The sequence below is a fragment of the Alternaria hordeiaustralica genome, assembly GCF_023758085.1.
Source record: "Alternaria hordeiaustralica strain BMP 2776 chromosome Unknown scaffold_2, whole genome shotgun sequence".
NCBI lineage: Eukaryota > Fungi > Ascomycota > Dothideomycetes > Pleosporales > Pleosporaceae > Alternaria > Alternaria hordeiaustralica.
This window is the reverse complement of record NW_026056774.1, coordinates 2,107,776-2,121,716: the sequence shown is the minus strand read 5'-3', so window position 1 is coordinate 2,121,716 and position 13,941 is coordinate 2,107,776. Positions and strand designations below refer to the sequence as shown.

At 53.9% G+C, this 13,941-nt stretch overlaps 6 protein-coding genes across 6 annotated transcripts; 3 read left to right on the top strand and 3 right to left on the bottom strand.

The window, feature by feature from the left end:
• Positions 1 to 1,308: 1,308 nt before the first annotated feature.
• Positions 1,309 to 1,725, top strand: J4E84_002164 (uncharacterized protein; the record flags this gene model as incomplete). Its single annotated transcript, XM_049384792.1, has 3 exons — positions 1,309 to 1,357; positions 1,410 to 1,499; positions 1,559 to 1,725. 3 exons carry the CDS (start codon positions 1,309 to 1,311, stop codon positions 1,723 to 1,725), a joined length of 306 nt encoding a protein of 101 aa, XP_049248148.1.
• A 409-nt stretch (positions 1,726 to 2,134) lies between these two features.
• On the bottom strand, positions 2,135 to 3,094 carry J4E84_002163 (uncharacterized protein; the record flags this gene model as incomplete). Its single annotated transcript, XM_049384791.1, has 1 exon — positions 2,135 to 3,094. One exon carries the CDS (start codon positions 3,092 to 3,094, stop codon positions 2,135 to 2,137), a length of 960 nt encoding a protein of 319 aa, XP_049248147.1.
• A 4,607-nt stretch (positions 3,095 to 7,701) lies between these two features.
• On the top strand, positions 7,702 to 8,665 carry J4E84_002162 (uncharacterized protein; the record flags this gene model as incomplete). The annotated part of the gene is made up of 2 exons (XM_049384790.1): positions 7,702 to 7,716; positions 7,769 to 8,665. 2 exons carry the CDS (start codon positions 7,702 to 7,704, stop codon positions 8,663 to 8,665), a joined length of 912 nt encoding a protein of 303 aa, XP_049248146.1.
• Positions 8,666 to 8,949: 284 nt separating this feature from the next.
• Positions 8,950 to 9,480, bottom strand: J4E84_002161 (uncharacterized protein; the record flags this gene model as incomplete). The annotated part of the gene is made up of 1 exon (XM_049384789.1): positions 8,950 to 9,480. One exon carries the CDS (start codon positions 9,478 to 9,480, stop codon positions 8,950 to 8,952), a length of 531 nt encoding a protein of 176 aa, XP_049248145.1.
• Positions 9,481 to 10,274: 794 nt separating this feature from the next.
• Positions 10,275 to 11,690, bottom strand: J4E84_002160 (uncharacterized protein; the record flags this gene model as incomplete). Its single annotated transcript, XM_049384788.1, has 1 exon — positions 10,275 to 11,690. The coding sequence occupies one exon, from the start codon at positions 11,688 to 11,690 to the stop codon at positions 10,275 to 10,277; it is 1,416 nt and encodes a 471-aa protein (XP_049248144.1).
• Positions 11,691 to 12,755: 1,065 nt separating this feature from the next.
• On the top strand, positions 12,756 to 13,563 carry RPL24 (60S ribosomal protein L24; the record flags this gene model as incomplete). The annotated part of the gene is made up of 3 exons (XM_049384787.1): positions 12,756 to 12,806; positions 12,949 to 13,092; positions 13,279 to 13,563. 3 exons carry the CDS (start codon positions 12,756 to 12,758, stop codon positions 13,561 to 13,563), a joined length of 480 nt encoding a protein of 159 aa, XP_049248143.1.
• Positions 13,564 to 13,941: the final 378 nt, after the last annotated feature.

Here is a 13,941-nt window from a genome sequence, read left to right as displayed (position 1 = left end):
CTCCGATAGTGATTCGAGGCCGTAGCTGCGGCCGGAAATAGGTCAACCCTTCTCCCGCTTCTTGTTGCTGACTTGCAGTTGTTGTGGTACCGATGGACGCGATGTTGGCAGGACTCAGCCTCGCCACGGATGCTGTGAGATCAGCCAAGGTCCACAGCAGACAGCGCAGAGCTCAGCAACGGATAACGGCCCGCTTCTTCTATGTAAGTACATGATCGGAGTTGTGCGCAGGATGTGCACAGCTTCCAATCGCCCAAGCGAAGGCTCGTCACATTGACGACGTTGACGAGATGAAAAGTGGATAGGCTGCGACAGATGTCAAACAAGTTTTCGCTCAGCGGCAAAAGGCCAGAATTAGCAACGCTGTCCACTGTACGCGCTGTACGCGTGAAGTCGATTGCCGCCGTTCAGCCGAACTGCAGAAGTTGGACGTGTTGAAGTCTGTAGGATGTTTGCACGCGCAGCGCGTGGTGTGGTGAGCGATGGATTGGGGTTAGTGTGCAATGATGATGATGCTGGTCACGTGCTGCGCGACTTCCTCGTGCCTCTGAGCTACGTCAGCGGGGTACTGCCCCACTAAACCCTCGCACTGTTCGTGTACCCGATGTTGGCAAACAGCGGCTCCTACTCCGGAGCATGGCTGTGAGCTAGAAGTAGGGCGAGGATATAGTCTACCGTTTCCAAGAAAGAACTGATGCTAACTCAGCGCTACCAACTATGTCTCTGCTACGCTACCAACTATCCAGTTCAGAAAGCAATTATGGGAGAGGGGGAGCCGCGGCAGCACATGCCCCTCTATCCAAGTTGTACAGCGTATCTCGCTCGTAGCGGGGCAGTGTTCGTCCTGCGGCAGAAGATCTGGAACCCGTACCCACCTTAAGCCGTGCCCAGATGACGCGAATGCCATGCAAAGGCGCCAGATTACCATCAATCACATATAGCGGAAGTGCTGATCTACCTATCGTGGCGGGCTGTGGCGTCTGCAAACTGGTATACATCCTGGCAGGAACCCCTGTAGACCCTGCCAACCGCACATGTGAAGGAGCAAGTAACAGGGCCCACTGAGTACACGGTAGGTAGGACTGCTGCTGCCCTCTCTCACCCACACCCTTTGCGGCTACGGTGCCTGCCTCGCGAGGGATGACGTACAGGTTTCGTGCACGTCACTGCAGCCTGGACGATGCTGAAGGGTAGTATATAAGACTGCTTCTGCTTCCCTTTGCTCGAACCTTCATCACACTCAACTCCAATCAACTCAACTACAACTACCACTTTCAACCCTCAACCAACCAACCACCCACTACCAACATGTCTGACAACCTCCGCAAGGGTCTCGGCGAGCAAGCCTCCGAGAAGAGTAAGCTTACTGTCTTCACCCAACTTCAGTGCATCATCTGACAGTCTCTCAGTGACCCCCGACTCCCAGAAGTCCACCACCGAGAAGGCCAGCGAGAGCCTCACTGGAGCCGGTGACCGCGTTGCCGGTATGGTCCAGCCTGGTACGTCTCTTCCACTACTCACCACTTACCACCCGACGATCAACTAACATACACACCAGAGGGCCAGAAGTCCACCGGACAGAAGCTCGGTGACGCCACCCGCTCAGGCGGCGACGATGCCTCCGCCCAAGGCCAGGGTGTCATGAAGCAAGCTCAGGACGCTCTCGGCAACGCTGGCCAGAGCATCTCCGACACTCTCTCCGGCGCCACTGGCCAGAAGAAGTAAAGCACTCGCTTCCTTCTTGCTGTTGCCTGGTAGCCACGATACACAACCCTCCTCTTACGACCATGAAGACCTGAGAATGGACGAACATGATACTGCGATGGATGGAACATACCCTTTCGGCGTGAAAACCGCATATCTATATACCCTACCATGAATGAAATAACAATGATCAACAATCCGTCTTCTGCCGTGACATGCCTTCGATGTTCTTTTGACCTTCAGTCGCAGCTTCAACCGCACATCAATTGCCCTGCTGCTTACTCTCCGCGAAGTAGTCAGGATTCCCACCGCTCACCTTGTCGCGGAATGCTGTACTCTCACAACTATGACCAGGATGTGGAATCTGGGAACAAAGACTGGACGTTTGAAGGTATAACTCGTGCATGATACACTTAGTACTCATAGCACGCTATAGATCTTCATCTTCTACCTCCTCCATCTGCACATGCTTGAGTGTATTCTCCGCCGTCTTGGCCTCGTCAGATATACCCTCCATCTGCCCCTTGGCCTCAGCAGTCATCATCTTGTACTCTGCTTCCTGGACCGCAGCCTCAGCAACCTGCTCTGCCATATCACCCGCCGACGTGTTCTGTAGCCTCAAGAAAGCATCCAGCTCCTCATCTTCGGCCGTTCGTGGAACCTTCTCAGCAGCACCTTCTTCCTTGTCATCCTTCTTCTTCCCCTCATTCATATACCCTCCTTCCCGCAACTTGTCAAACTCGTCGGGTTCGAGTAACCGGCCCTCGCCCTTTGCCAGCTTGACCTTCTGCGCCACAGACGCAGGCATGAATCTTGTTGCTTCCTTGCGCAGATCGCGGACCTGGGGTGCGGCTTCGTAGACGATGGTGGGTTTCTTGGGTTCGGCGGGCGCAGCGGCTTCGTCTTGCGGGTCTTGGGGCAAGTATTTCCGTGGTATGGGCGGCGGTGTGTCGCGCGGCATGGGGATGCGCTTCATGTCATCGTCGGTGTCGCTGCTGTCGTCGTCTTTGCGCTGTCCGTCGCGCGATCGCTTGCCTAGAACACCGCCGCCTCTGCCTCCCCGGTCGCCTCCCCGCCCCCTGTCCTCGTTGTTGTATTGTCGCTCTGGCTTGAAGACGGGCGCTTTGTCGCCGAGTGCTGCGCGCGCCTTGTTGACGGCGGCGAGATCCTTCTCCAGCTCCTGTAGCCGTTGCCGCTCATGTGGCCTTATTGAGCCGCTCTGGTCGAGTTCTTTGAGGTTGTCAATGTCGCGTTGTATGCGATTGGGGTTTCGGCGCGCGAGTTTCTCATTGCGCTGGGTCTGGAGGTTGGCTTTTTGCTTGCGGATCTGCTTCTGCTTCTCGGCCTTCTTGGCTTCTTGCACGGGGTTGTAGTTCTTCTCTTTGGCCATCTTGGCGGTCGAGGGCAAGATCGGGTATGAAGGAGGTTTGCGAGGTTGTTGGTCGACAGCGCTGTACGGAAATTGAGATTCTGGGGACTGACGTAGGTCCGTGCTTGAGCCGCGGCGCGTCGCGAATGTGGTCAGCGGTAGCACTCGAACTTGTTCAGCGACGCCAATTCTTGTCAACTCTCTCCACCACGAGAGCGGAACATCGGTGCCATGTTCATTCCTAGAGCGCTCAGGCTCAAGGGTATCCGCGAGAAGCCGCGGCCCAAGCCTGCCCAAGCCCCCTCTAAAGCGGCTGCTGAAGGCGACCAAGACGATGCGCTGGTCGAGGCGATGCAGAAGACAAGAACCAGCTCACCTACTGACCAGCCAGAACAGACTGACCTCAGAGCCACCAAGCCTGGTCCCAGATTTACCACCAAGCCCGTCACGCCAGAGTACATTGGTCAGCTTGCTGCTGGCATCGAGCTCATCTTCACCGACTATGCCCACCAGGAAGAGCAGCGGGCCAGGTGGCTGCACGACCGTTACAGAACCGTCGATGGCGAGGAGAATTGTATACATACCCAAGTCTATGTCTACCTCATAACTGACTTGCTGTACAGACATCCACCTCACCGCCATCCTCGAACACCCCAACATCTCCTCCCTGAAGCCCGAAGCCTCTCAGATCCTCCTTCAGCAAGCACTCCGCGACCACCCCTCTAAGATGCTAGAGCTCTCGAGCAATGGCTACCATGTCCGCCGCAAGCCTTCTTCGTACCCTCCCAAATACCTACCTCACAACTCATTTGAAGTCACCGATGACGACGGCCTAGCATTCTGGGACCAGCGGACAATCTACGTCGAGCCACACCTACGCAACATCTGTCCTACGCCAGCCAAGGTCGCATACTGGCTTGCGAAGCATGGCGACTTGCGGCCCAAGTGGCTACCGATACAAGCAGTCCATACACTGTGGAACAGCTGCGCTTTCGTTGTCCTCAGCGGAAGCGTAATGCACGAAGATGTTTGGCAAAAGTGGAAAGCAGCAGACAAGCCTGAGGATTGGAAGATCATGACCAAGGTTGAGCATACCAAACGCACCGCTGAATACGTTGCGTTGCTCAAGGCAGAGAACCCTAGAGGAATGCGCAAGAATGTGGTTGACGAGAGCGAGCTGCCTCCGATCGCACGACCAGCAGTGCTTCCGATGGCGTATAAAACCAAAGCTCCTCCTGGAAAGGCCGTTCAGGTTTCATTGCGAAAGCCAGAAGAAGTACCCATGGAGATCACTGCGGCTGCAGAAGAGCCACCCGTCAAGCACAAGCGGAAGAGACGAAAACCAAAGAAGGCCAACAAACCTGCTGGTGGAAACGACGCCGATGGTGATGATGCTGAGGGTGCCTATGATGAGCCGAGTGCAAAACGCAGAGGATGAAAGACCATGTTCCTCTGATGACCTACCCACGCTCACGGCGCAAGGACTCGTAAATCGCGAACAAGTCTTAAACGTCTCAACCAGTAATCTGAGAAGTCGGAACTGAATAACCTCACGATAGCGCGCAGTAGCACGGCTGCTGTGATTACCCCGACTTACCCCGCTTACTCGCTAGTACTGACATACCAGGCTTGCCGAAGCCACAGATGGATCGACAGCCAATCCAGACTGGAACGAGGGAGCCGAGGAAACGCGTCGCTATTAGAGGGCAATCGTGCGGCTACTCTAGCTAGAGTATATATAACCAAATACACGAGAACAACGTCTTGTGGTACCATTGACCGTAGTGGCCATTTCTGCTTCGTTCGTCGGGCTTTATTGGTTCAATTCGCATACATTGTGTTTGCATAAGAAGCAGCCTCCCAGTAACATGGCTACCGTTGTAGAGAAGACGGCTGATGGAATCATCTATCGCTCCGAGAAAAGCTATGCGATCCCTGACCTCGATGTACTAACGCTTCTATTCGGTACGCCCACCATTTCAAAAGCCCCTAACACCACCCTATCAAGCTCCCCAATTAACAAGACATTTCCTCGCAGACTCGGAACACAGCCTAGCCAAACCAGACACCCCCCTCCACGTCTCAGCCGCAGACCCAAGTCTAATCCTAACCACATCGCGCGCCCGCCACCTAACCCAAGCCACCTCAGCCGCCTTCCGCAAACACTATGGTATCGGCGCCCATGGCCCAGGAAAGGATGTGTGCTCCGTCATCTCAACTGGCCACTACCTCCTCCCTGTTCTCGCGTATGGAATCATCGGCGCAGGCGGTATCTTCTCCGCTGCCTCGGCGGCCAGCACAGCCAGCGAGCTAGCCAAGCAACTACAAGGTGCCAGCTCGAAGATTCTTGTCACTTGTCAAGCTACCCTGGAGACTACGATCAGAGCTGCAGAGGACGCTGGCTGGGGTCAGGGTGGAGGCGGGCGCGTACTGTTTATGAGTGAGGGGAGGGAATGGACGTTGAAGGTTGTTGGTGAAGATGGGAGGCCGGGGAGGAATGTTATTGATGAAGGAGATTTATTGCCGTGGACGCGGATTACAGATAGGAAAGAGTTGGAAGAGAGTCTGATAGTGCTGATTTATAGCTCCGGGACGACTGGGTTACCCAAGGGCGTAAAGCTTTCACACCGGAATATTGTGAGCCAGACTGTTAGTACGGGGGATATGATGAAAGCGTGGGTGAAAGAGAAAAGGCCGGACTTTGAATACCGCACAATCGCCCGTAGGTCAAACCTTTATGCCCATCACGATTGAGACGTAGACTAACTTCCCACACCAGACCTCCCCACCGCCCACATAGCCGGCGTACAAGGCTACCTGATAAACCCCTTCTACCTCGGCGGCACCGTATACTGGATGCCGCGCTTCGACTTCCCCTCCTTCCTCTCCTACAACGCCCTCTACCGCATAACCTTCTTCTTCACCGTTCCTCCCATCCTTTTGCTAATCGCCAAAAGTCCCCTCGCAACGACCCAATTCGCGTCCCTGGAATTCTGCGTCTCGGGAGCCGCGCCACTGGGAAGAGATCTTCAGTATGCAGCCAGCCAGAAACTGGGTGGTGAAGAGTGTTTTGTGGATCAGACGTGGGGCTTGAGTGAGACGACGGGGAGTGCGACGATTATGACGCCTGGGAAAAGGGATGATACGGGGAGTGTGGCTATGTTGTTGCCGAATATGCGGGCTAGGCTTGTTGATGATGAGGGAGGAGATGTGGAAGAGGGGATGGCGGGGGAGGTGCTGGTGAAAGGGCCCGTGGTGTGTAAGGGGTATTATCGGAATGAAGAGGCGGATAAGGAGGCTTTTACGCCGGATGGCTGGTTCCACACGGGTGATATCGCGGAGTTTAGGGATGGGATGTTTTATATCGTGGTAAGTTCTGACTGTACGAATTGCATGTGAGACATGTACTGACTTCGTACCTCTATCTTTGCAGGACAGGAAGAAGGAGTTGATTAAGTACAAGGGGCTACAGGTTGCGCCGGCTGAGTTGGAAGCCGTGTTGCTCAGTCATCCGATGGTGCTGGATGCTGCGGTCATTGGGGTGCTGACGGATGATGGGACGAATGAGGTGCCGAGAGCATACGTTGTCGCTGATAAGAGTAAGATCTCGTCTAGAGACGTTAGTGAATTCGTGAAGGGGAAGGTTGCTGGGCACAAACAATTGAGGGGAGGTGTGAGTAGCCCCCACGCTGGAATCATATGTGATACAAATACTGACTTCGTTTACCCGTTTTTAGGTGGTATTCTTGGACGAGATTCCTAAGAGCCCGGCTGGCAAGATCCTGAGGAAGGATTTGAGAGCTTTGGCGGAGAGGGAGAAGGGTGCGAAGCTGTAGGACAGGAATTTCTTTGACCAAATCGAGCCGATAACAGGGCCAAGCCTCAGTCAACAGCGCACTTCATTTTTTGCTGTAAAACAGGGTTGAAGAATACATAGTACTTTTGAGGGTACAGTACCCAGGTGGTACTGCGGAATAGCGAATACCTCCCGAGGCCATCGCTGACTTCATGAAATGCAAAAACTTCCCCTTCGATCACCGAATCTCACTCAAGCTTTGAAATTGATTTGTTTTTGACGCTCGCCTTATCACTGCCGTGCGATGCAGGTGTGCCCCGCGGGCAAAGAAAGACACGTTCCAAGGTTGCGGGAAGCCCGTTCCCGGCATTCTGAGGACCCTTGTTTACCGACAGCTTCGGGTTGATCACCTACACGTTCGGCGATCAGCTTCTCTTAAGACTTCCTGCTTCGATCCTGATCATCGCACTTCAAAGGACCATCATAGCGCGGATCGGCTATACTATAGGCGTGGTTGCTACAGGTGTAACAGCTGCTCTTGTACCATGCACCTTCCCAGCCAACCAAACGCCTACCTTCCGTTACGCGGACGATGCTCCGCGCCTATCAACACAGACTGGCCGTGTGTATCCACTTTCAGAAAGGGATGCCTCATAGCGTACTTCGACTGGTCCGGCACAGGTCACCAGCTGCCTTAACGAGGCATACACGTGGGATTAGTAGGACTGCCCGTGGTACCGCCGCGTATGACATCACTAGAAGGAAACACCGTGTACCTTTGTCTCATCCCACCAGCCTAAGCGCACCACGTCTCGCTCCACCGATCAGAACGATGGCTCGCATAGCGGTATTTGCTCATACTGATTTCATTTTAACTCATAACTGATATTCTGCTCTAGCAACAAAACCAAAGGATCCAGGACATACTCCCAACCCTCCAGAACGAGCCAGATCAAATCGACCAGATTGCGAAGATAAGAGGATGGTTCCGGCCAAAAGAAGACAGCGCGTACTACCCATTGATTCAAGACTACCTCAGCGAGAAGATCGACGTGAAAGAAGCGACGGCACGCATCCTCGGACCGATTGATGAAAAGATCAAGGAGGCCAAACTCGACGATGTCGACTTCATGGACCTATGGACCAGCATCATTCACTCAGCAAGACGATCAACATTCCGCGACGGCGCCCGAACACAGCACCACCAACTCATCGAGTTACTCGACGCATTCAAAAAACACTCGATACCGGACAACAAGGAGTATGACTACCTCTACAAGGAAATGACCGACTTTGGCATGGCCTGTCGTGAGGCCTTCAACGACGCGCCAGCCGCTCACGAAGGCTTCATCGAGAGCGAGGTGCAAGCTTGGACGAACATGAACTACTTCTTCGCCTTTGTAGCAAGGGAACATATCTACGATCTCTCCATGTACGCCATCTTCGCGCTGCGGGAAGCTCTCGAGACACCTCCCATCGACGAACCCACGTCGACGGCCAACCAAAAATACGACGCAAACGTTCCCGCAGCCGCAGCTTGGATAATAGCCTACGGCAACGACCTCTTCCGCATGGAAAAAGATCTCACGCCCACCGATAAAAAGCAAGGCAATCCAGGACGCGGAGGCGAACTCTGGAAGGGTAAAAGCGAGTTCAGCAAAGAAAGATGGGCGCTCTGGAAGGAACGGTTCGCGGCGATCGCGGAGATGGAGGGGGTCAAGGAACGAACGAGGCTCGATGCCAAAGATGCGATAGAGGCCATGGAGAGGAGCCAGACGTATGAGCTCATGAGGTAACTTCCTCCAAGTCTGACGTGCTGATGTGCATTTGCCAGATTCATGTTTGCGGAGGAGGTGGTGCGCAATGGAGATTTGCAGCGCCTTGGAGGAGGGTTCCCACAATCGTTTGAGCGGGGGCCGAAGCGCCAGAAGAGAGAGGACAGTGGGAATGCATGCTGAGCACGCAATCGTCGTTGTCACAGTATGAGTCGAGGCAGGGTATGGAATTTGACTTCAGGGTCACAATATCTTCGCTAGCGACCTAAAATTCGAATGCATTCCTCTACGGCTACCCCTTGGGCCTATGCCTTCGTAGTCGCCCCCAAAGCCTCCACTCCCGCATTCGCAACACTCAAATCCTGCTCTACACTTCCCCCACTAACACCCACACCCCCAATCAACTTTCCCTCAAGGTAAATCGGTATCCCGCCCCCAAAAGCAATCAACCCGCCATTCGTGTTCTGCACATCATAAAGCGGCGCACCAGGCTGCACCGCCGCGTACAAATCCGCACTAGCATACAACCCATTGAACAGCACAGCCGTTCTAGCCTTCTTCTGCGAAATGTCGATGGACCCGATGAATGCGTTGTCCATGCGGTGGAAAGCGACGAGAAGGCCAGAGGGATCTACGATGGCGATGTTTTCGGGGATCTGGAGGTTTGTGGCGTTGGTGATGGCGGCGGAGATGACGGTTTGTGCTTGCGAGGCGGAGATGACGTAGCGTTGGGAGGGTGTGGTGCCCATGCCGTTTGTGGTGTTCATTGCGGCGGCGGCGGAGGTGACGGTGAGGAGGCTGAGGGTTGTGCTCAGGAGGGTAGAGAGGAAGCGCATTTTAGATGTAGGCAGGTAGTGTTAAGACAGGCTTTGTCGATAGTGATGTTTATTTTTTCGATCGTCCCTGATGGAGGTTTTGGAGATGTGGGTAGGTGGGTGGGACGCGTGTAGAAACGGTCGACTAATAGGTAAATTTGAGATTTGTGTTGTAATATCTTCTTGTCTGCCGTCCCGTCCATTCATTACATACTCTGCTTATATAGGTACCCGATTTGGCCATCCCCTCCGACCTAGAACATGTCTAATGTCTTCTCCACTTCTGCATCTTCGTCTGCAGGTACGAGCCGAACCTCGGTCGTAGATCAGGCCTTCCATTCAGCTCCCAGGAAATTTCTTCAGCCGCAGCTCAGCTTTGTACAAAAGTATCGATTGCTGACAATGGCGCATCCTAGCTGCCACAAGGGCGGCGGTCTAGTTCACCGGAGGCAAAATATTTCAGGGTGTAGTGTGCGGGGGCATGAACTCAAGTCGTGGGTCGTTTCCGCTTGTTAGACCTGTTTGGGCTTGGTGGGTGAAGATGGCGGCCGGCCCGGGCGGTTTAGTGTCGGATGGCAGGGACCGATCCGATGCTCTTCTCCCTCACTGTGGTTGCGCGGCTGCGACGACTTGACTCGCATTGTGCGACGTGGGTCTTTATACTAATAGTGAATGATAGTGGCGTGAGATGGGCGGGCGAGGTATTTGAATTCTTCCATGACAGTTGTGGAACGTCCCGGGAATAAGAATAAGACCTTCCAAATTTGATGCACCAAAGTAGTGCACCTCTCGCTGTGACGGACATGTCGAAATGATTACTCCTCGTACGAGCAGTGCACGTCGGTGACATGTCGTGCTAGTCGCTCATCTGGCGTCTCTCCCGCTGGCATGTGCTCGATACGTACACGACATAGCCGGCATTCTGGTCTCTTTTTGCGCTTCTCCTCCATGAACTCAATCCACGCGTGTCGGATCTCATCATCTATCCTCTCTCTCGCGTCCTCGTCTTCAATCAATGATAAAAGCACGCCAATCTTCTCTTTCATGTTCTCAAACTCTGCGGCCTCTTTCGGTCCAGTCTTGACCCATTCGCTGCATATCTGGTTCTGCACAGCGGCGACTTTGAAGCGCTTGAGATCGCCAGTCATAATGGTCGCGAAGTGAGTGGCAAGTTCTGAGGCATAGCGAACGAGGTGAGATTGTAGCTGTTCTCCTGTGTCCCAGAAGAGATTGTGGCTAACCCACAGATCCATGTGCTTGACGCGGTACATGAATTGCGCGGCGGTTGCTAAAGAGAAACTACACGATGTTGATGTCTCGGTACAGAATATCATGTGGGACCAGTATGGTGGGAGCAGGAGGGTCTGTCCTGGCTTCTGAATGATTGCAATGCCATGTTGCATTCCCGAAAGAACATCCAGGGGAACGTGTGAGGTTTTGCTGTCATGCATACCTTCGTACGCTTTGCGGAGCAGGTCTAGATTGGCTTGCAGTGGAGGGAAAGTGAACCATACTTTCGAGCCGGTCAACAGCGTCGTAGAAAAGTGGTGTTCGTAGTACTCCATTTCAAACACCTCGCCTGCTGGAGCAACAGTCATCTGGAACTCTGACTGACCCAGTACACCGTCCCCTTCCCATCCTGGTATCCAGCGCTTCTTCTGGTTAAAGATAGGCGACTGCATATGGACAACCGCGCCAGGCTCAGAATATCTAGGATTGCCTATGTTGTCGAGCAAGCGCATGACTGCATTTGCATCGTCTTCTGGCGAGCCACGCGAAGGTGCAAAACGGAAGTGATTCTCACCTCCAATGTCGCTTTTGATCGCTTTCTCGACTGCCGCAGGGCTGGGTAGCGATGTGAAAGTGAACGGCAACTCTCCGTTAAGGTTCGGCGTGTCCCACTGAGATGGACCAAATACACCATCTCTTTCCTTGCGGAAGTGTCTTAGCTCGTCCTCGTTCAATGGATGGATACGGCCGCCTTGAGCCATCTCGAAGGCGAAGGCAGCTCGGTGATCAGATTGATGTCGTTCAAGCTCGGCCATGACATCTACCAGATCTTGGTCGTGTAGAGTAGATGTAGATATGGCTGCATTTGCTCGTGCAGACCGTGGCGTCGGTGCAGTGACGAGACGATGCGTCGTCGGGTCAAACGCTGTATCGCCGTGCTCTCGCAACTGCATACCGGAACCGGCGGACGCAACCGATACTTTGTGTGATGAAGGATCCATGACAAGTAACATTGGGAAGAACTTTCTTGTTGCTGATCTTGCTGAAGTTCTATATGTACTCGGTAATTGGAACAATATTGGGCTGTATGTTCGTGAGTATTCCAGGCCTTACAGGACAAACGGAGAGAGCCCACGGTGGAACTAGTACCGAATATTCTTCACGAGCTGTTTCATTCATTTCTCTCCAAACTTGCGGTGTGATGGCTAGGCTGTTGCTGGCTGCTTCGATGGTCTCTCGATGGTCTTACCGCCCACAGTATTGCGATTTGAAGAATCCGGTAGTGACCAACCTTCTCGAGCTGTTTTGACGGTGGCCCTTTGCTGAAACATGAGCTTCATCAACTTGATCACATCAGCATAAAAACATGCGACTGCATTCTGGATGTACGAAGCTGTCAAAGATGACGTCGAGATCCTAGTGATGCACCTTCCTCATGATAGTAGATGAGCCTATGACGACACCCGTGGACCTCTTACAGCGTTTGCGCTGATGCCTAATCCATCTTTCGTTCTGTCCGCCGCACCCATACGCCGCGATCTAAGTATATGCAGTCCGCGCTGATTGAGGTGGAACGACTCCAGTAGCCTGGGCATCTTCGTGAAGTACAGGGGTATAGAGAGAGGTCTAGATAACACATCTGGGTGACTGCCAGATGATTCAGGACTCATCGGTAATGATTCCGGCGACGGAGAAAGAGAATGCATTCGCTTGTGGTGAGTGGTTGATGTGAAGGCGGCCGTAAGACTGAATGCGACAAGAGAGGCGGATTTGTAGCTCTCGTACAAATGCGCGAAAGTGATTGATAGATGCCTAGAATTCACAAGTACTACTGCGCACTTTGCAATGAAGAATTACTTTCGCGTTGAAGTTGCATCGCGGTGTGTGTGGGTGAAAGGCGTTTGGTGAGGCGCGCACCAGCCAGTGGCAGCCACCGCGCGCGCGCCAAGAGACTAGCCTGCCCAGGCTTAGCCCGCCCACAGGTCTCTTCCGGAGTTGCAATATTGAATTCGCGACCGACGACAACCCCACGACTAACACACAGGTATCACGCCAACACCGCCAACATGCGTACCTACGACGATTCCTTCAGCGGTCAAAAGATCTACCCGGGCAAGGTGCGTTACATTGCCCCTCCACGTCTCGCCGCTCGCCCCTCAGACGTCGAAATCCGGCCATCGCGACGGCGACAACGCGAACACGTGGCGGACGAGGATGGAACACTACAATGGGTCGGACATTCGCTGATGGCATAAACAGGGCAAGCTCTACATCCGTGGTGACAGCAAGATCTTCCGCTTCCAGAACGGAAAGACCGAGTCCCTTTTCCTCCAGCGCAAGAACCCTCGCAAGATTCACTGGACCACTCTCTACCGAAGGGCGCACAAGAAGGGTATCTCTGAGGTTAGTCGCTGCGAACTCATATGCAAGCCGCTGGGACATGTTTGGGAGACAGTGAACTATGACATCAGTCTGTACTGCGGACAGACTTGGGCATGGCAAACGTCCCCAGCGGCGATGTTGCTCTCATCGCAACATGCATCTCCATCCCCTCATCGCGGACTGCGCTAACCACCATCCCTCCAACAGGAAGTCGCCAAGAAGCGTACCCGCCGCACAGTCAAGCACCAGCGTGCCATCGTCGGTGCTTCGCTCGACGTGATCAAGGAGCGCCGCAGCCAACGTCCCGAGGCCCGTACCGCCGCCCGCACCGCGGCCATCAAGGAGGGCAAGGAGAAGAAGGCCGCTGCCGAGTCGGCGAAGAAGGCTGAGAAGGCCAAGAACGCCGCCGCGTCCGCACGAGGCAACGCCGCCAAGGTCAGCAAGCAGGGTGCCAAGGGTGCCGCACCAAAGGTGCAGGCAAGGACTCGTTAAGCTGGGTTCGATATGGCGTGCATAGTCTGGGTTATGGCTGGTTTTTCGGGATGACTCGGTGTTCCTTTACTCTCTGAATCTCTCTTCCGAACAAACACACTACGGAAAATGGAATGAATGGAATGGCATCATGGCTTCTTCACCTCTTTTTGGATCGGTGTGCCGGACACTGTCCACATTAGCGTCTGGCGCCATAGGGCAAATGCAATACCACGTCCTCACGAACACCGGGAGAGCTTGAACTCACATGTGTATGTAAAGTACGACAGGATTGTGAGGCGCCACCGCAACAGCAGGATGGTATGACATCCCACAGATCCTACCTGCAGGAAGTACCCCAGACAACGGCGGCATATACAGATATCCTGGCGAGTTGCT